At 35.5% G+C, this 20,694-nt stretch overlaps 2 protein-coding genes across 5 annotated transcripts in view; one reads left to right on the top strand and one right to left on the bottom strand.

Moving 5' to 3' along the window:
- Positions 1–8,123, top strand: part of ITIH2 (inter-alpha-trypsin inhibitor heavy chain 2) — a 37,428-nt gene extending 29,305 nt beyond the window's left edge. Inside the window, exons 16-21 of the mRNA XM_081299316.1 lie at positions 532–669; positions 1,647–1,760; positions 2,201–2,399; positions 3,055–3,227; positions 4,504–4,615; positions 6,277–8,123. Of these exons, the coding sequence (XP_081155442.1) occupies positions 532–669; positions 1,647–1,760; positions 2,201–2,399; positions 3,055–3,227; positions 4,504–4,615; positions 6,277–6,424 (884 nt within the window). The 3' untranslated portion in view covers positions 6,425–8,123. The remainder of the gene's footprint in view (positions 1–531; positions 670–1,646; positions 1,761–2,200; positions 2,400–3,054; positions 3,228–4,503; positions 4,616–6,276) is intronic.
- The window catches only part of KIN (Kin17 DNA and RNA binding protein), a 36,863-nt gene continuing 18,655 nt past the window's right edge, over positions 2,487–20,694 (bottom strand). The window contains exons 9-14 of one of the 4 annotated variants that reach the window (XR_014022668.1): positions 20,504–20,554; positions 17,893–17,961; positions 17,011–17,110; positions 15,416–15,516; positions 4,770–4,877; positions 2,487–3,065 (exon numbers count right to left, since the gene is read on the bottom strand). Coding sequence is in view for 3 of the 4 variants with exons in the window: in XM_081299313.1 (XP_081155439.1) it covers positions 12,044–12,106; positions 15,416–15,516; positions 17,011–17,110; positions 17,893–17,961; positions 20,504–20,554 (384 nt within the window). In the remaining variant the exon portion in view is untranslated. Of the gene's footprint in view, positions 3,066–3,100; positions 4,878–11,972; positions 12,107–15,415; positions 15,517–17,010; positions 17,111–17,892; positions 17,962–20,503; positions 20,555–20,694 lie in introns of those variants that run through there. The other 3 variants (XM_081299315.1, XM_081299314.1, XM_081299313.1) reach the window with 3 other exon arrangements.

Raw genomic sequence — 20,694 nt, 5'->3', positions numbered from 1 at the left:
CCTGGGAGAACCCTATCACAGCCTCTCCTCCTGGGATGCCAGTGGGAGAGCAGAGATCTATGGAATAAAAAGGGGGAAAGAGGGCCAGGCATGGTGGCACATATCTGTAATCCCAGTGGCTCAGGAGGCTGAGGCAGGAGGATTGTGAGTTCAAAGCCAGCCTCAGCAAAAGTGAGGCACTAAGCAACTCAGGGAGACCCTGTCTCTAATTAAAATACAAAATAGGGCTGGGGATGTGGCTCAGTGGTTAAGTAAGTGCTCCTGAGTTCAAACTCTGATAGTTATCACCTCGCAAAAAAAAAAAAAAAAAAAAAAAATGGGGGAAGGGGCTGAAGGTGTTTTTCAGTGGTACAGCACTAGCCTAGCATGTATTAGGCCCTGGATTCAATCCCTAGAACTGGAAAAAAAAATGGGGAGATAAAACTTCCACCAAGAGCCTCTGGAGGCTGCCAAAAGAGAAAGAAAGAATGAATGAAAAAGGATTCTTGAAATTTCTATGGAAACTAACGGATACAGTTTTTTCCTGCACAGGTGCCTTGCATAATGGCCCCAAAGTTGCTCCAGGTTCCATCCCATCTTGGGCCAAGCCTTCCCCAACACCAGTGACGGCCATGCCTGTGAAAGGGGGACGGCTGCTTGAGTCCACGCCCCCTCCACATGTGATAAGAGGTAACAGAACTTCAATGCACACGCTTCCACCTTCTCAACCTGTGGTGCACTTCTGTGCCTGAATAAAATCACTGTGTGCTGGGGAAGTAGGCGTCTTTGACTTCTGTTGAAAGAAGACAGTCCCAAGCTGCTGGAACAAAATATCAGACTGGGGCATCTAAATCACAGACATTCATTTATCTCAATTCTGGTGGCTGGAAGTCCAAGATCAAAGGGCCAGAAAGGTGGATTGCATTCTGAGGACTCTTCCTTATCTTGTGTGCGGCTGTCATGTAGCTGGGTGCTCCTGGGTTCTGTTCTCTAGACGAAGGTCCCAAGTACCTGCCTAACGTGGTTTTTTTGAATTGTTCATGGAAGGGTCTTTCCTATTGTTCCTAGAAAGAGCAGCTGTCTAGATTCCCTAGAATGTAGACTCTTCTATCAATCAAGAGATCCTCAGAAGGAACTTCTCAAGAAACACATCAGACATTGTTCTGCGACAGAGGAAGCTTAGCCAGGGCTTTGGTGGATATTTCAAGTGACCTCATTTCACTTCTGGGACTTATCTATTTTATGTCTCCTTTATTTTTCTTTACTGTATATGAATACATCTCTATTTTACTTAAAAAATGTCTATAGAGTATGTGTTTCTTACCTGTATGTGTTATATATATGGGTTTCTCATACATGTATGTTTCTTATTCCTTTTATCTTTTGATTTAATTTTATCTCCAGTATTTAGCCTAGTACATATGTAAGAGGTACAAAATAAATATCCACTATATTTATTAAAAAACATAAATACTGATAGATGATCCAAGACAAAGGGTCAAGAGGGTATGGACCACTGGATCCCCATGCCTAAAACAGAACCTGATCAATAATGGAAGCACAGTAGATACTTTTTCTGATTAAATTAAAGGTGTTCAGCAATAAAATACTGTTCAAAATAATTTCTTTTAATGATCTTGTTTTCATTTTCCTTGTATGTTTTCCAGTTGAAAATGACCCCCATTTCATCATTTACCTGCCAAAAAGCCAAAAGAATATTTGCTTTAATATTGACTCAGAACCTGGAAAAATCCTCAATCTGGTTTCTGATCCAGAATCAGGTAAAATAAAAAGTACTTATTTTTGAATTAGAAAATTAGATAATTGCCATGCTTCCCTGTCACTACCTGGGATTTCTCTGTGTCTCTTCTAAATAGAAATTCTATACTTTTAGAAATCTGATAATTAGCGAAAAATTAAAATATAAAAAATATATTCTGAAGAGTCTGGAACAATCATAATTCAAAACCTATATTGTAAGGATAAACTAGCTTATCTTATTATGATATAATTACTTCATAATAAAACATATCAGTTATAAAATGAGATTTTTTTTATAATATTTTATTGAAAATGAGATTTTTTTAAAAAAAACAAATTCTGAAGCAAAATAATATTATTCTCAAATTGTCAAGTTCTATAAAATTTGAATTATGGTGCCCAGACATACATTAAAAAAAAAAGGGCCCACAAGAAAAAAAAATGATTTTTTCTTCTACAGGGATTTTAGTGAATGGTCAGCTTATTGGTGCAAAGAAGCCTCAGAATGGAAAACTAAGAACCTATTTTGGAAAACTGGGATTTTATTTCCAAAATGAAGACCTGAAAATAGAAATCAGCACTGAGACCATCACCCTGAGTCGTGGTTCTCATACATCCATCTTGTCCTGGTCTGACACAGCTCACATCATTAATCAGAGGCAAGTATTACTCCATCTAAATGGATTCCTGTCTTTCAGGCATGGCTGCACAAATAAATCCAAACATCAACATCAACACAGAATTTAAAATAATCATTTTAAGCATAAGGAAGTCAAGGCTCAAGAAAGTTGTTCTTACCTACCATACTCTTCCAGGTAGCTTTTTGGTCACTACTATGTCACAGTGCCTGGCCTAATGTGTGGCATACAGAAAGTACACAATATATGCGTTGGATCAGTGAACAAACTCATCAACCGAAATCCCCAGCTGACTCTGTCAGGGAGCCTGCTCCAAGCCTCATGTGTCTTACCAATTAGTATCTGTTAATTGATGGTTTACCTATAAACATGCAAATTGACAGAATTTTAGAGCTGGGAGTAAAAAGAACAGCATTCTGAGGGCTGGGAATATAGTTCAGTTGGTAGAGTGCTTGACTCACATGCACAAGACCCTGGGTTCAATCCCCAGCACCAAAAAAACAAACAAACAACAACAACAAAACCTCCAGCATTCTGTAGCAAAAACATGGGAAAGCTCTTAAAACACAACGGGAATTGTACTGGGAGGAATGGAGAGTATATATTGGGGGTGAGAATGACTTGCTAATGAAGTCTCTTCTGGAATCCTTTCCTTCCTTGTTGACTTTCACACTAGGGTGCTTGTCTCTATGAAGAAAGAAAAAACTGTGACTGTGACCCTGGATAAGGAGATATCCTTTTCTGTTCTACTGCATCGTGTTTGGAAGAAGCATCCAATCAACGTAGACTTTCTGGGGATCTACATTCCTCCCACAAACAAGTTTTCCCCTAATGTGCATGGACTTTTAGGTAAATTGTCTCTCAACCATCGGGCATATGCAGGGCCACTCTGTCTTTAGTGACTTGGATGAGGGCCGTTAGAAGTTTCGGGAAGACAGCACAATTCACAATAGCTAGACCGTGGAACCAACCTAGATGCCCTTCAATAGATGAATGGATAAAAAAAATGTGGCATTTATACACAATGGAATATTACTCAGCACTAAAAAATAACAAGATCATGGCATTTGCAGGGAAATGGATGGCATTAGAGCAGATTGTGCTAAGTGAAGTTAGCCAATCCCTAAAAAACAAATGCTGAATGTCTTCTCTGATATAAGAGGGGTGACTCAAAATGGGATAGGGAGGAAGAGCATGAGAAGAAGATTACCACTAAATAGGGAAGACAGGTGGGAGGGAATGGGAGGGAGAAGGGGAATTGCATGGAAGATGGAAGGAGACCCTCATCGTTATACAGAATACATGTATGATGTTGTGAGGAGAAAAAAAAAAAAGAAGTGTGTCACATTAGATTGGGTAGAGAAATGTGATGGGAGGGGAGAGGAGGGGAAGGGGGGATAGGAAGGGCAGCAGAATAAAATAGACATTATTATTGCTGTATGTATACAGGTGACTGTATGACCAATGTGATTCTGCAACTTGTACAATCAGAAAAATGAGAAATTATACCCCATTTGACTCAAATGTATGAATTGTCAAGATCATTGTACTGTCATGTGTAACTAATAATAAAAAAAAAGAAGTTGGGAAGAGAGCAGATGTGGACTCAGGGATAGAGGACCCATAGAATGTGGTGACTCAGGAATAAGATGGCCAGGACCATTCATCTTTCCAGACAGGGGCATCTAGGGCCAGGGTTTCAGCATCACAAATGGGGCAAGTTAAGAGAAGACTGTTTTGTAGTGGAAGGGAGGTGAACTGGTTTAGGAAGTCTTTGATAACAAGTAGAACATCCAGGGACTACATTCCCTGGTATTTTAAGAGTTCAAATGTACATCACAGACATGTTCCTATGGTTTGACCCATGCTCTCCAATGCCGACCTCACCCCTGTCCTCGCCATCACTTGGGTGGTTTTACTAATAGTCCAGTGGGTCAGCCTCATGTATAAAAAATGATCATGGGAAATCATTTTCAGGAAGAACCCTTCCCTCCCTTTGCTGCTCCTTTTAGCTCTCAATATGTCTTTCTACCCTAGAAATTCTGGAAGGAGGACCAAAATGTCACTTGGATCCAATGAAACTTTGGATTACATGTAAATAAATGTCTGGACTTTGTTTTGCTAGGCCAGTTCATGCACGAGCCAAAGATACACATCTTCAATGAGAGACCAGGAAAGGACCCTGAGAAACCAGAGGCAAGCATGCAAGTGAAAGGACAGAAGCTGACTGTCACCAGGTAGGCCTTGGATGCTTATGCAGTGATGAAAAGGGTTCCCTGTTGGATTGGACTTATGCAGCAAAAGAAAGAGCAAGAAAAGCTGTCAAACTCAACAATGCATCAGGAATAGACACATACATATCATTTCCATAAGGACACTTCGATGGCCTACCTTAAGTGTCAATAATGACTATAAGTGTGCATTAGGAAATGCCAAGATTAATGAATCTATTGTTCTCATCTTCATACATTGGAAGCCCCCTGCTCACAAGTTGGATAACTGAAAAAGTTAACCAAAGGAAGAAATCATAAAAATACCCATGAGCCACAGTGTAGAGAACGAAAGTATATTTTTATGTGAGCCTTCTTTTTGAGTATGGATTTACTGAATTCATTTTTGTGTAGCTATTCTTACATAAATCATATCCATATGCTTCAATTTGAAGTGAGAACTTATAAAACATTCTGAGTGTTACAAGTTATAAAACTTGTAAAATCTTTATAAATTTTCCCCAGTCTTCTCATTCATGCCTAATTTGATACCATTTTAAAGCAGTTTTTGTCTTTTTAGAGTTATTATAAAGCAGCCAACTTTGCTTTATTAAAAATGACTCTTCCTAGCTGGGTGCTGTGTACATGCCTATAATCCCAGTTACTTGGGAGACTGAGGCAGGAAGATGGCAAGTTCGCTGCCAACCTGGGCAACTTAGCCAGATTCTGTCTCGAAATAAAAAAAATAAATAAAAAGCTGGAGATGCAGATCAGTGGTAGAGCACCATTGGGTCCAATCCTCAGTAGGAGAGAAAAAAAAAAAAAAAGACTATTCCTGCACACAAATGTTATTGGCTTTCACATACTCAATCAAATCATAACATTGCAATAATTAGGCCATAAAATTATAAGTGCCACCACAAAACTAAATTTGTGGACCAAACAGGGATTCTTGGTTTGAACTACTCAACTTGTTTTGGTTCATTAGATAGAGAACAGTGAGTTCCCAGTGGGCAGCAGCAAGCGTGATGGCCAAAGGGTAAGCACCACAGCAATCAATCACATGAAGCTCGGTAAAAGAGCATCTATTCTACAAGAGGCTGGTGCTGGGCCTCAGCTTCCCCTACTGAAAGTATCTCATGATTCAGAATTGAAGTAGAGTTGACCTGTGGGCTGCAGCTCTATACTTTTAAGGCTCATTAATAGCAATGTGCTGTATACCTTTCCAAATCATTGGCTTTTTTTTGTCCTTCAAGTGAAGGACACGAATTTACTCAAACAGCAGGTATCACTCTCAAATAAAACATTTATCCTTAAGTCCGAGGTCCCTCAGATGCATTCTTGAGTTAATGTGAGGTTAGTCTACAACTTTTTGGGATTGTATTCCTGTCTTTCCACTTGCATTAAATGACTGCTCTCTACTTTGCCTGAAGGGTTCACAGGGGTCAACCTGTGTAAGGATTCCTTGAATAGTAAAGACACACTGCTTAATCTCTGTCCTTCTAACAGCCATGTCCAGACTTGACATGTCATACAACTCGGGGAGCAGGGATACTGTAGGGGTGGGCAAGATAATGGTAATAAAAAAGCACAACAAACAGCATGGAAAAGAGGGTGTCTTGTTTCTTGCTATGCCTGACTGGAGTGCCTGGTCTGTTCCCTAATCGTGTGTACCATTTTCCTTACAGAGGATTCCAGAAAGACTACAGAACAGATATAGTGTTTGGAACAGATGTTCCCTGTTGGTTTGTGCACAACAGTGGCAAAGGTTTCATCGATGGACATTACAAGGACTACTTTGTGCCTCATCTCTATAGCATTCTTAAATGGCCTTAAAGGTTTATAGTTTTGAAAATTCTACATATAAATATACATTTTTTCCCTGCCACTTTTGCAGTCATTCCTCAGTTGAATAGTTAAAAAACCCCAGGTGTCATGGAGGTTTATAAAGCCTGTTCAACACATCTGAAGAAAATAAACATTTTGCAATGAAGCCTTATGATTCTGTTGCATTTTTCAGATGCTAAGGTGTATTAATTGAGTGATGCAAAGTACTGTGCTTTGGCAAGTCAGGGTGGCATCTAGACAGAGCCCTAGATGTGGCATTTGCTGTGATAATTTCACTAGTCAGGTGAATGTCAGGTCCTTGACCTTGCAGATGGAGAATATTTTTTACACTGTTAATCACATAGGAAGTTCAATTACGAAGTTATTTGTGAACATGGAAAATGAATATGGGAAGTTGCTTGATCTTAGTTGCTTTGTGGAGATTTATACTAAAAACCTGTCACTCTTGGTAGGGACAATTTTATCAAGGGAGCTGAGATGACCTGATGTACTTTGTTAGGATTCCCTTCATGGTGTTGGCCCTTAAGATCCTTTCCAGTTCATGATGACTGGATATCTCGGCATTTTAGAGAAAAATAAAACCTATAGAAATTTATTTTTAAAAACTGGCTTAACCATCTTTAGGACTTATGTAACCTATAGTCAAAGCTTTTCCTAAATATCAATCACACAGTCACCATAAAAATAATTAAATATATGTCTTACTGTCAGGAAAATGCAAGCCTTATGTTTAAGAAAAAACAGAGTAATGGTTCAGATCATAACCTTGGTCACAGTTTGTTTGCTTGTTGTTTTACACAATATCTTTATTTTATTTATCTATTTTTATGCAGTGCTGAGGATCGAACCTGCACCTCGCATGTGCTAGGCTAGTGCTCTACCGCTAAGCCACAGTCCCAGTCCCAAGTTTGTTTGTTTTTAAATTAGCTTTAAATTACTGTGCTTTTTAATTACTGAAAATTAAACAATTTTTTCTTAGGGTTGGAAACAGTCCATTCAAAGAAATGAATAAATTAACACAATTCAAAAGCATCACAGTCAACATGTAGAAAAATGAACTAAGAATCAGGAGTGATTTTGCCGTCTGCTGGTTTATGTGAGTCACACTACATACTCTTAAGGATCACTTAATACATGAAGTGGCATCTTTTAGCTAGCCTTATCCTATGGAAGGAGATACAAGTAACTCCAAAGATCCAGTAAAAATCAAGGAAAAAATTTCCCGGTTGCCTAGAAACATGCAGATGCTTATGTGCTATTAAGAACTTCATATTTTTCCATATTTTTATTTGTGCATTATAGTTGTAATAATGGTGGGATTTACTGTTATATATTTATACATGCACACAATATGACATTATGATTTGGCCAATATCCATTCTCCATTCCCCAAGTATTTTTTTTTCTTAAAACTTCTTTTTTGCTGGCCAAATTTATTTGGTAACTTTTTCTGAAATATCCACATAAGAGAAAGAAAAAACAAAGATGCTTCTCTTTAATGCCATAATGACTTAATTATACAGCTAATATTTCTGGGGTCACTTTGGTCAACCTAATGACTAATTTAGAGTATGACTGATTCATACTCTAACCCTGTGCTTCCATTTTACTGGTATCAGTGAATAGTCTCTTAGGGCCTAGCAAAGTCATGGCAGATTTTTAACCAAGTACTTCACATTATGGAGTTGCTTACTATGGGCTTATTATTACTTCATTTGAGTACCAATGAACACTCTGAATTTCTATACAACATGCACCTTGGGTTGATACCTGCTTCTCATTCTTACATATCATTCTTACAGACTAGAGGTACTCAGTAAATGTTTACTTAATGAATATGACTCTGTTCTGTCAGCAAAATCTGATAGGTGGTTGGGGCTGGAAGAGGACACCAGAAGACAAAGGGGAAATCAGCAAATAAGATAATGGAATTTAATGGTATTCTAGTAAAGAAAATTCTGGCATGATATCTCCCAGGGTAGCAATGCTAAAACTTTCATATAATCTCAGGAACACTGATGAGAAAGAGAGAAAGAGAGAGAGAGAGAGAGAGAGAGAGAGAGAGAGAGAGAGAGAGAGAGAGAGAGAGAGAGAGAGAGAGAGAAACAAAGCCACTGTTTGGAGAAAATATTTACAAAAGACATATATGATAAAAAACCCTTATTAAAAAAATTCTTAAAACACAACAGGAGAATGAATGGTCCAGTTTACAAATGAGCAAAGGCCTGAAAAAAGATATTTCACCAAAGATAAACAGATGGCAAATAAGGAGATGAAAAGATGCTCAGCATCATGTCATTAAGGGATTGCAAATTAACACAATGAGATACCACTACATATACATTAGGAGAGCCCAAACCCAGAACATGGATGGACATGGCCAAATGTTGGTAAAGATGTGAAGTGGTGGAAATGCAAAATAGTAAAACCGCTTTGGAAGAGAGTTTGGTAGTCTCTTACAAACAAAACATACTCTTATTTCAAACAAAGGAAACAAATTAATGGGAACAGTTGGAAAGAAACAACTACCACACTAGCTGCCTATTGATTAGCTTTCAAAAATATTTGCTTCTCAGAAATATAGAAAAATGAGCTGTATCTGCACAAAAACCTGCACCCAGGATGTTGACAGCAGCTTTATTCATAACTGTCAAAACTTGGAAGCAACCAAGGTATCCTTCAGTAGTTGAATGGGTAAATTATGGAAAATCCAGACAATCAAGATTATTATTCAGCCTTAAAAAGAAATGAGGGGGCTGGGGTTGTGGCTCAGTGGTAAAGCATTTGCCTAGCACATATGAGGCACTGGGTTCAATCCTCAGCACCACATAAAAATAAATAAATAAAGACATTGTGTTCATCTACAACTTTAAAAAATTAAAAAAAAAAAAAAAAGAAATGAGATATCAAGCCATGAAAAGACACAGGGGAATCTTAAATGTGTATTATGTGAAAGAAAAAGGCTACAGCCTATGATTCCAACTATGACATTCTGGAAAAGGCAAAACTGTGGAGACAGTGAAAAGAACAGGAATTTGAGGGATGAAGAGGGATGAATAGGCAGAGCACAGAGGCTTCCTAGGACAGTGAAAGTACTATGTATGACACCGTAACAGTGGACAGACAGTATACATTTGTCAAAACCTATAGAAATGCTTTAAAGTCTTTTTTTTTTTTTAAAGGAAAAGAATAGCTTATGATCTTTTATAAAGAAAAGCCAATGTAAGACCTGATTTGGGGTGTCTGCTGTCCTACTGCTTAATGTAACCACTATTGGCCTAAGACCTTAGAGGATAAAAATATTTCTGTACTTTAGGATCACATTTTTGTGCTTCAGATATTTTTTAATGAATTTAACTTGAAGTACACTACTTTATTTCATTCCAAGATAAGTTCAGGAAGATGTTGAGAGGAAAAAAATGACAGAGGTAAGAAAGAATCATTTCTCTCTGAAGAAAATCACTGAGTTTATTCCAATAAGGATTTCAAGGAGGTAGATCTAATTTGGCACATTTTTCAGTTACACTATTATTAAGAACTCCTTACTGAAATTCTTTGGATCATATTCATGCTGGGGCTGGCTTCAAATGCTTGATTACATTTACTGACACTACTACTCACTGACATTTCCAAACAGCTACTATGTGCCAAGCTTTATGTCTGACACTTTATATGTATTTTCTGTCTCTTTTAAGATATCTGTTTAAGTTGTAGATGGACACAACATGTTTATTTTATTTATTCATTTGTATGTGGTGCTGAGATTTGAACCCAGTGCCCCACACATGCTAGCCAAGGGCTCTACCATTGAGCTACAACCCTGGCCCCTCTTTTTCTTTTAATCTTAATTCTCTGCAGTTCTAACATCAGCTCTGCATGGACACATTATTTTTGAAAACTTACACATTGAAATTATTATGATTCACAAACATTAACTTTCTAAGATTATATAGGCAGAGAATAGATTAGCTAACATTTTCAACCTTACATCTGTCCAGCCCCAAGACCCAGTTGTTTTCCATGATACCACACTGTCAAGTTATTTTGGAAAGATTTTTAACCCATCCCTAAATACTTTCTGTAAAGGTACTAATATCTTCCTGTCACTATTTCTTATCTTGCCTCTTATGTTTCTACTTTTAGCATATATTCTCCCATCATCTGGTAACAGAAATTCTCAGCCCTCCTCTACTTTCATTCCAAGCAAGATGGCCCAGAGGTTGGCATACAACGCTGGTCTGGACAGTCAGCATATTCCATCCTTTTCTTTGGAATGACTTTACCAGGTATGGTCTAATAAGACTATTGCAGGCCTTCCATATGAATCAATATAGAGGATAGTCTTTTTTTTTCTTTCTTTCTTTTTTAACTGGTGCTACTGAAAGTAAGATGTAAACTGGAGACACTGGGAATCATCTTGTTCTTTTAAGAATGCCTGAGAATGGAACCAACGAAGAGAACAAGCCCCAATAAGACCATTCATACTTGGATTTCACTGCATCTGCTCATGCTCAATGATGTGAACCATACATTTCCTGTTTTGGTGGGGAGGTGAGCATAGGCAAGTATGAGGTGGGTTTCCAGTCTTCTGCATTCCCAAATAATATGATGCTCTATTTATTTAAAAATGGGTAGTTCACCATTGCTGGTGTGATGCAGTTGCTTTGTAAAACTGTTCAGTTCCTCAAAAATATTAAACGGGATATAAACTCTAATGTGACTATGCAAGTCTACTCCTAGGAATTGAAAACACTCATCTACACAAGTGTCACAGTAGCGTTATCCATAATAACTGAAAAACAGAGATAGCTAAATGCCTATCAGCTGATGAATGGATGAACAAATGTAGTCTATCCACGCAGTGAATATTATTTGGCAATAAAAAGAAATGAAACACTGCAACATTTATAAATCTTGAAATTATTTAGCAAAGTATTAAGAAGCCAGTCTTAAAAGACCACATATTAGGTTACTCCATTTATTTAAAATGTCTAGACTAGGCAAATCCATAAAGACAGAAAGTAGATTAATGGTTGCCAGAAACTGGGAGTGACTGGGAGGAATAAAGATTGTGTACAGGCTTTCCTTCCAAGGTGATAAAAATATCCTAAAAAAATTAGATATGGAAATGGTTGCACAACTCTATAAAACCATTGAACTGTACATTTTAAATGTGTAAATTATATCACAATAAAGCTACTATTATATTTGTAGCTTTGCTTTTTAAAATTTATACTTAGAGTTCAGTTTTACTATTCTACTATGGAAAATATAAATTTAGAGTACATGAAAGATTTTCTCTGATTATATGATTCTAAATTATCCAATATAAAACACTCTCCAATAACGTTCTTTAATGAAAATAAAAAATCAAGGAAATATTACAAAAAAAAAAGAAAAAACAAGGTAAAATTACATAGTCTTGATACTTCAGTAGACATAATTAGATTTTTCTATAAGTTTCACAACAACTATACAGTAATATTTAAATAAATCCATTTGTTTCATATAAAAGAAATACCCTAACACAGTAGAGTCTCATAATGCCTTGGCAAACACCAATTTGATGCTTTAGAATTTTAATGTATTATTAACAAATTTTCAAACTCAGGCAAGTTTAGAAATGTCTTCATATTGAATTCCTTCAACTCTGCGTCCTTTTAAAGGGCCCTACAAATTAAAATAATTTAGAAAAGGTTAAAAACACATGTATTTAAAAGGGAAAAAAAATGACACCACACTTATGGACAAAATTTACCTTTTCCATATCCCTAGAATATATTGAGGTAGCTAATATTTCTGTACATCTGTGCATTTAAAAAATAATCTATGGCATTCTAATTAATGTAATCAGTAGACATAGTGACAGAGACTTCCCAGCTGTGCAGCGTCTTCTCAGTTTCCCTAATAAGCAGCTGTACTTCCTGATTCCCTTGGTGGGTTGATGTGGCCATAAATGGAGCTCCAGCCCATAGGCATGAAAAGAGGCTATGATCCAGCCACACCAGCTGCCTACCTGCAATCTGTCATGCTCCTCTGTGTTCTGCCTGACATGGCACCTGCAGGTGCCACTTCTTAAAATGGTAGAGCCACTAATAGGAATGACCTGGCTCTACAAATTACAACTCAGAAAAGAACTCTTCCGTGATGAAGAATACCCCTTTTAAACTTCATACATATCTATCTTGTTTGTGCCATTATCCATTGAGGTTTCTTTTTCCTTTTTCAAATATTATTAAAAGCAATATAACAACTCTCATGTATCAAGTGAGTTGTGATAGTTCGGGCTGGTCTTATTACAGAATATGGGTCCATCTTTAAACATATTTTCTTCCTTTCTTCATATCAACAAAAAGGAAAAGGGGAAAACTTCAAAGGTAGATATAATCTGGGAATAAAGGAGCTAAGAATATGGGCTCCTAGGGCTGGGGATGTGGCTAAAGTGGTACCGCACTTGCCTAGCGTGCGTGAAGCACTGGGTTCGATCCTCAGCACCACATAAAAATAAAAATAAAGATATTGTGTCCCCCCGAAACTAAAAAATAAATATTAAAAGAAAAAAAAAAGAATATGGACTCCTATCCTAGACTGCCAAGTTCAACTCCCACCTAGAGCAAGCAATTTAACCTCTGCTCTTCAGTTTCCCACTCTTGTCTCTGTTCTGGTATCCCCAGGTGGTATAACAGCAGTGCCTCTACTTTTGAGTTGTTGGAAAACATATATTATTAAATGCCCAGAATAATACTTAGAACTTTAAATGGATATATGCACAATACTTATCAATACTTATTATTAAAACCCTCTCCTTTACAAAGTATAGCACTAACATGATGATGATAACAATGACAATCACAACTCTAACCATGGACTGAGACTTTTGGGGCAGGGGATGGGGAGGTACTGGGAATTGAACCCAGGGGTGCTTAACCACTGGGCCATATCCCCAGCCCTTCTTAATATTTTATTTAGAGACAAGGTCATGCTAAGTTGCTTAGGGCCTCACTAAGTTGCTGGGGCTGCCTTTGAACTCACGATCCTCCTGCCCCAAGTTGCTGGAATTACAGGTGAGTGCCATCACACTCAGTGAGACTTTAATATTTTTCAACAAAGAACCATAACTTGTGTTAAAAATGCTTTTCAAAATGTCAGTTTTTAAAAATTTAATAATGATTATATTTAAAGGAAATAAGTTTCCAAATGAAGCATGACCCAGATCGAATCTTTCATTACTGCATTTAAGGGTCTATGGTCAATTAAACTTGTCTGATAAGAACTGCACATCTGGAGAGTAAGAAGGGAACCAGATATTTGGGTTCATTAGACAAATAACTAAAAAAGATTAGGCTATATTTAGATATACATTATCAGCTATTAAAAATCTGTTCTCTAAAGTAATAAAAATAGCAGGAGAAACAACTTGAAAAGTGATTCAAAGAAAACATGGGGACATAAGAGACAAACATGCATATATACGTGCAGCCTTTTTTGTTGTTGTTTAAATGTGGGCATGCTGAAAAAAAAATGAGAAACAAAAACTAGAAGTGAATTTCCTCTTTTGGAAGCATGTGTTGCTTTGTAACCGACCTGAAAAGCTATACTGTGGTTTTGCTCCTAGACCCTATCTCAAAAACAACCCTGTGAACAACCAACCCACCAAAAAGAAGAGAGAAGTGTGGGTTTATGGGGAAGGAGGGAAGAAATTAGCTTTTGATGAAAATTATATCAACTGTGATCAAGATATCAGGACACAACCTAAAATATCCTCAATAGGTTGTTCTGTGTTTCCTGAGGATGGAAACATGAAGTAGGCTCTACAGTGGACAGGACTATGAAATTAAAAAGTAAAGGACAATCAATCTGTCAAGGAAATGTGGGATTTCCCATCATTTCATACTGATTGAGTAAGAAAGAAAAACTTGAATTTTAAAAAACCCAAATATGTAAATTTAGTCAGACTGATATTCCTCAATGCCAGGTAAGAGTCCCTTTTTAACTTTTATTCCCTTACATTTATGTTAGTGAATGATAGTTTCTACTTTAGTATTGTCATGACACATTTTTTCCCCCCTTAATTTACTGAAGTAAGTGTGAGTTCTCTTAAATAAGGATCTAAGTGGTTTTACCAGAATGTCTTTCTGAGACAAATATTTTCTCACAGGTTCATGGGTTTAGAAAGCCTATGACTTCCCAAAGAGAAAACATAAAATTTGGCAATTAGGTATAATTTTTTGAAAAATGAAGCCAAACTTTCATCAGATTCTCTAAGGGGTCTATCACCCCATCCCAAACTAAAACCTACTGTACTGGAGATGAAATTTCTTTTGTAGAAAGATATGGCAGTAGTTTAGAGTTCTAAGAAGAATTTTAATTTTAAGAAATCTCAGATCTCACCCAAAGACCTGTCAGTAAACTTATAGTTTAAAGTCGACAAATAATTTTATTTATATATCAGAGTTCTTGAAATAACTGGGTTGATTTCTGCTACTTTAAGTTCCTTAATAAAGGAGGGGGACATTTTGAAAATTTATTGATACCTGTGGCTCCTTTTCCATCAACTATGATTACATTTTCCAATTAATTTTAATATTATATTACATTAGATGTGTGGGAAAAAAGTTAGGATATAAAATTGTCCATCTTGTATATGATTTTACAAAATGCAAAGGCTGAAAAGGAACAGACTAAAATATTAATGGGGGTTATCTTTGGAATTATGAGTATTTTTTTTAGAATTACTTAAATTGTATTTTTCAGATTTTTATATAATGAGTACCCATTTCTTTTGTAATGAGAAAATAAAATGCTTCATAAAGGACAAAGTCACTAGAGAAAAATAAGCTTACAGATTTCTATATAGGAAGGAAGGCAAACAAAAAAAAACGCATACTCTAATTAAAACAAAGTTCAATTCAATTAAAAAGAACTAAGATACATTTTTACAGCATTTTCAAATTTTTATCTATTTGTAAACAAACTTACAGTTTCAATGACTATCGTAGCTGAGAATGTTTTCTCATTGATGGATTCTAGGGTACCTTCATTTCCTCTGTACCCTCCATTTAAAACCAGAATTCTTTTCCCTATAATAGAAATGTGTATAAAACTTAATACAAAGAAACTGTCTACTTTTTTCCTACCTTGTTACAACAAAATGTGTTACAATGAATATAATAAAAACAAAAAACTTCTCTTGGAGGTTCTTAATCATGTTAAGAACTATGTGGTGTTCTAAAGTGTAGTTTATAAATATTTTGATTACTCTAATGTTATAAAACCCCTCATTGTTTCCAATTATTTCTTAAATGGATATGTTTTAATTTTAGATCACAAGGTGTATAGGGTACATAGAGAAAATGTTCAGAGTCCAGAAGTATAAGAAAATTTACTTACATTGTCTTTTTTTTTTTAATTAATAAGATGGTTTGACAGTTTTATAAAAATTTAAAACTTATGTCTACCATGTGACAACCATTTGAAGTATTTACCTGAAAGAAATCATACACCCACACAAAGATTTGTACATGAATGTTCACAGTTTTATCTGTATCTGTAAAAAATTTTAAACAACCCATATGTCCATCCACAGGTGTTTGGATAAATTGTGGTATATCAACATACTGACATATTCCTCAGCAATACAAATAAATGGACTATAGATTCAACATGTATGAATCCAAAATAATTATGTTAACTGAAAGAAGTGAGACTCAACAACAATGTCAAAATAATCTAAATTGAACAACCACAAAACTAAGACACCAGTATGATTTCATTTATATAAAATTCTGTAAAAATATGAACCAATCTTCAATGACAGAAAGCAGGTCTGATGTTGTTTAGGAAGACAGAGGAAGCAAGAGTAGGGGATCAAGTGGAAGGATTAGAAAGGAAAATAAAGGGAAGTGTTCATTGTCTTCATTTTAGTGATGGTTTCACAGCAGTACTCACATTAAAATTGCTTATATTTTTGATAAATGTGCAATTTATTGTTCATCAATTATACATTGATAAAGCCAACCTATAAGAAGAGTTTCATTTGAGGGAGAAAAATAAAGAATATGATATGTGGAAATTCCTAAGATCAACATTATCAATGTACCCTCAGTGATATGTTCAAGAAGATTTTGAGTCAGAGACAATCTAACCCCATTGGTGTTTATAGTTAGATATGAATAAGGACCCAAAAGACAAAGATAGTTAAGGGGAAAAAAAGCAATAAGTAAAACAGACTTTTACTTGACTATTTCAGATAGCTAAACAAATATGTTAACAATAAAAGCCTAATATGATTAATTTTATTGATATATGTCTGTGTTTTGTTTCAGAAGGAAAAAAAAGTTTTCCAGAAAGGGAAAATTCATTCATGCTACAAAACAGCTTTATCAAAGAACTAGTCAAGTATTGTGACACCTGAAGTCAAATGGGGATTAGTTATACTGGCAGTTAATATTTGTGAAAATGAAACACATCTGTAACTATCAAGTAATGCAAAAAAAAAAAAAAAAAAAAAGGTTTTTAAGAATGGAATCACTTATTTTGATGGAATATATATAAGTGGTCTGAAAAAAGTTTACCTGGTGCTGGAATTACTGTCTCTAAATGAGTCTGGTCAAGTTTCAGCTTGTCTCCAGAATCAATCATCTTTACAACAGCTGTATATTTGTCAATTACCTCCTGTCATGTAAAATGAACACCTTTATCATAGAAGAATATGTGAATACTAAGTGAAAAAAACTAATATAAATAAAATAAAAAGAAATGAAATTCAATTGAAAGATACAAGTAACTCTTATAAGTAATATTATTTTCCAGATCCCATACATGATTTTTCTGTTAATGGTTCTCAGTATAGAACTCAATTCAAAGCTTAGCTAAGGTTTTCACCTGGAAAGAATATGAGACTAGTGATCTTCGAATAAGACTGAGAAATCCAGCAGGAAGGGCCATTTGCCTAGCTTAGACTACAGAAAAAAAGGCAATTTACACATGCATAAGGCTGGGTGCTAGAATGAAACTATATTTAGGAAAGGCAGAAAAGGACTGGAATTTCAAAACCCTAGAGAGCTAGTCTCCTAGGCAATACACAAGGAAAGTCCTCGTGAGACCTCTGGGGCATAATTATACTGTCCATCATTAACAAGAAGAAAACGTTTCACTGGTTAATGGGCAAGGCATGCACAACTGAGATTTTTAAGCAATAGTGATGGTATTTCTTTAATACTATTTGTTCCAGTAAGAAAACAGACCAAGGTTAAATATAAACTATGGTTGGGGTTGGAAAAAAAGTATTTCGCCAACTATTATGAATTCAGCTTTCATCTTATGGAATAATTGGAATCTTAGACACAATAATACTTCTGCTACAAGGATTTAATTTTCAAGAAATACCAAAATAGCTTCACTGGGTAACCAGTAGCTTTTTTTCACAATTTCCATGCATAACTTCATATCCTTACCTTAACAATACCCTTTTTCTTGTGATACTTCTCTCCAAGTTTTTTGGTTATAATTTTCACAATGATTTCCTGGAAAATAACAACAAAAAATAAAGATAAAGGAAAAGATAGAAATTATCTTTTCTAAGGGCTGAGGTTGTGGCTCAGCGGTAGAGTGCTCACCTAGCACGTGCAAGGCTCTGGGTTCAATCCTCAACACCACACAAAAATAAATAAATAAAATAAAGGTATTGTGTCCATCAACAACTAAAAAATAAATAAATACATAAAGAAATAAAAATAAAAACAATAACAGAAAGTAATTCTATTTTCTATTTTTCTTAGTTAAAAAAAAAAGAAGAAATTAGTGAGTTATAATCCTTCCCAGCACTGGCTGAATATTTCATTAGTAATCTTTTATTCTTATTTCTCTTTTTTGTCCAACATGGTTACCAAGAGGAAAAAGTATATACAAAATCATTGATCTCCACAGTGAAGGTTTCTTAAGATCTAGGACTTTTATTTGTAAATCTCAAATTCTATTAGTTCTTATCTTTCGTAGATCACTTTTCTTTCCAATAAAAACAGTGAAAGTGAGGATATTATATTGTTGGTATTCCCTGATGATAAAAACAGATTGCAAGAGTATTACCAGGAATTGAAAGGAACTGAGCCATTGAGATTATGCGTGAAACTTTCACAATGTTCTTTTCTCATTAGGTTGCTATGAGAATTTTGTCTTTCTCTGTCAGTCTCTCTTTTTTTTTTCCTTCTTTTTTCAGTACTAGGATAGAACCTAAGGCCTTGCACCTGCTAGGCAAGTATTGAGCTACACTATCAGCTCTTTTTATTTAATTCTGAGTCAGGATCTTGCTAAATTGCCCAGGCTGGCCTTGAACTTGTGATCTTTCTGCCTCAGCTTCTCAAGTTGCTGGATTATAGGCAGGCACCACCACATTGGCCTGCTTTGAACTTTTTGATACACATAGCATTATTCAGTTCAGCTCTAGCTAAGAGTATCTTTCTTTTAAGTATCTCATCTCAAATGGGAAAGAAATCCAAGCTCATTTCATATTAATGAATTCTGAGTTTACTGCTTTATCATTCTTCTTTTGTGCTTTGGATGAGCTGCTCAAAAGCTGATAATGAAAATTAAACTGGGCTAAGGTTGTGGCTCAGCGGTAGAGCACTCGACTAGCATGTTCACGCACGGTCTGGGTTCGATCCTCAGCACCACATAAAAATAAATAAATAAAATAAAGATATTGTGTTTAACTACAACTAAAAAATAAATATTAAAAAAGAAAATTAAACTGTCTGATTGCTATATTCACTGCAGTGATGTTACATTTGCTACTTCAAGTTAATGTAACAAATAGATGGTCATAAACACTTCATAAAGCCATAGTAAGAATTATATTGACAAAATTTTGTTAGGACTTTAGGAGGAGAATATGTAATAGTAGAAAGACATGTTTAAGAGAAAACGTGAATGGTCTTATTCTTAAGCCTCTCTTCTACTAAGGCTTTCTACATGAAGCCAATTAATGCCAAAACATCTTTTCTGATTTAGCTATAATATTTCTAAGTTAAATTTCTTAAAGGCCCTCATGGGTTCATATTCTAGTGATCTGAAGACAATTCATTAAATTATTGTCTTTTTTTACCCTTAGCTTATACCGATCTGTTCAATACATTTCTTTTTTCTTTTTTTTTTTTTTTTTTTAAAGAGAGAGGAGAGGCGGGGAGAGAGAGAGAGAGAAAGAGAGAATTTATTTATTTATTTTTTATTTTAGTTCTCGGCGGACACAACATCTTTGTATGTGGTGCTGAGGATCGAACCCGGGCCGCATGCATGCTAGGCGAGCGCGCTACCACTTGAGCCACGTCCCCAGCCCCAGTTCAATACATTTCTAAATCTAAAAAATATAGTCCTGACGGGTGTGGTGGCACACACCTGTAATCCCATTGATTTGTGAAGCTGACGCAGGAAGATCCCAAGTTCAAAGCCAGCCTCAGCAACTTAGTGAGGTCCTAAACAATTTAATGATACTGTCTCAAAATTTAAAAAGGCAGGGGAGGGTTGGAGATGGAGCTCAGTGGTAAAGTACCCCTAGGTTCAATCCTCAGTACCCAAAACAACAAAAAACAAAAACAAAACATAGAAGTTAAGTAATTTCCATGCCAGTGAGAGAATGACTATGAAGACTTGAATTAGAATTCTGAACTCAACTTTCAAGGATACTTTCTCAAATCAGAAATAATCTAAGTCATACTTTACTTTCACTACCCTATTATTGGTCAAACCAGTTTCTAAAAGAATAAATATGGTACTCTGAAACTTTTAGGAAAATTCTACATCTCAGTAAGTTCAAAATAGAGCATCAATAAATAAGAAGAAACTTTTAAAATATTTAAATTACTTTAAATTATTATTTAAAAATAATAAGCAATAATTAGTAAGCAATTAAATATAAACCTTCCTTGAGTTTGTAAAATTAAAACTTGCTTTTTTTCTACAAAGTACCTAAATGAGTATTTTCATAAGATATAAATTGAAAACCAATACTTCCATATTTACAATTCTACTAAAAGTAAACATGGAAGTTAAGAAGCTAGAGTTGATACTTACAGGCTGTAGCCAGTAATCTGTTCGGGCTGTTCGTTTCTTTTCCTCTTCAATCTACAGAACACACAAGACATCCATAAAACTATCTCTTTAAAATCATCAATTTATTTCAAAATACCATTCTAGTTAGCAAAATATCACCATAAAATCCACAGTGCACCAAAGACCAATGATACAATATGCAAGCTTTGATA

This window comes from Spermophilus citellus, assembly GCF_964194105.1.
Source record: "Spermophilus citellus genome assembly, chromosome: 6".
Classification (NCBI taxonomy): Eukaryota; Metazoa; Chordata; class Mammalia; order Rodentia; family Sciuridae; genus Spermophilus; species Spermophilus citellus.
This window is presented reverse-complemented; position numbering and strand designations above follow the sequence as displayed.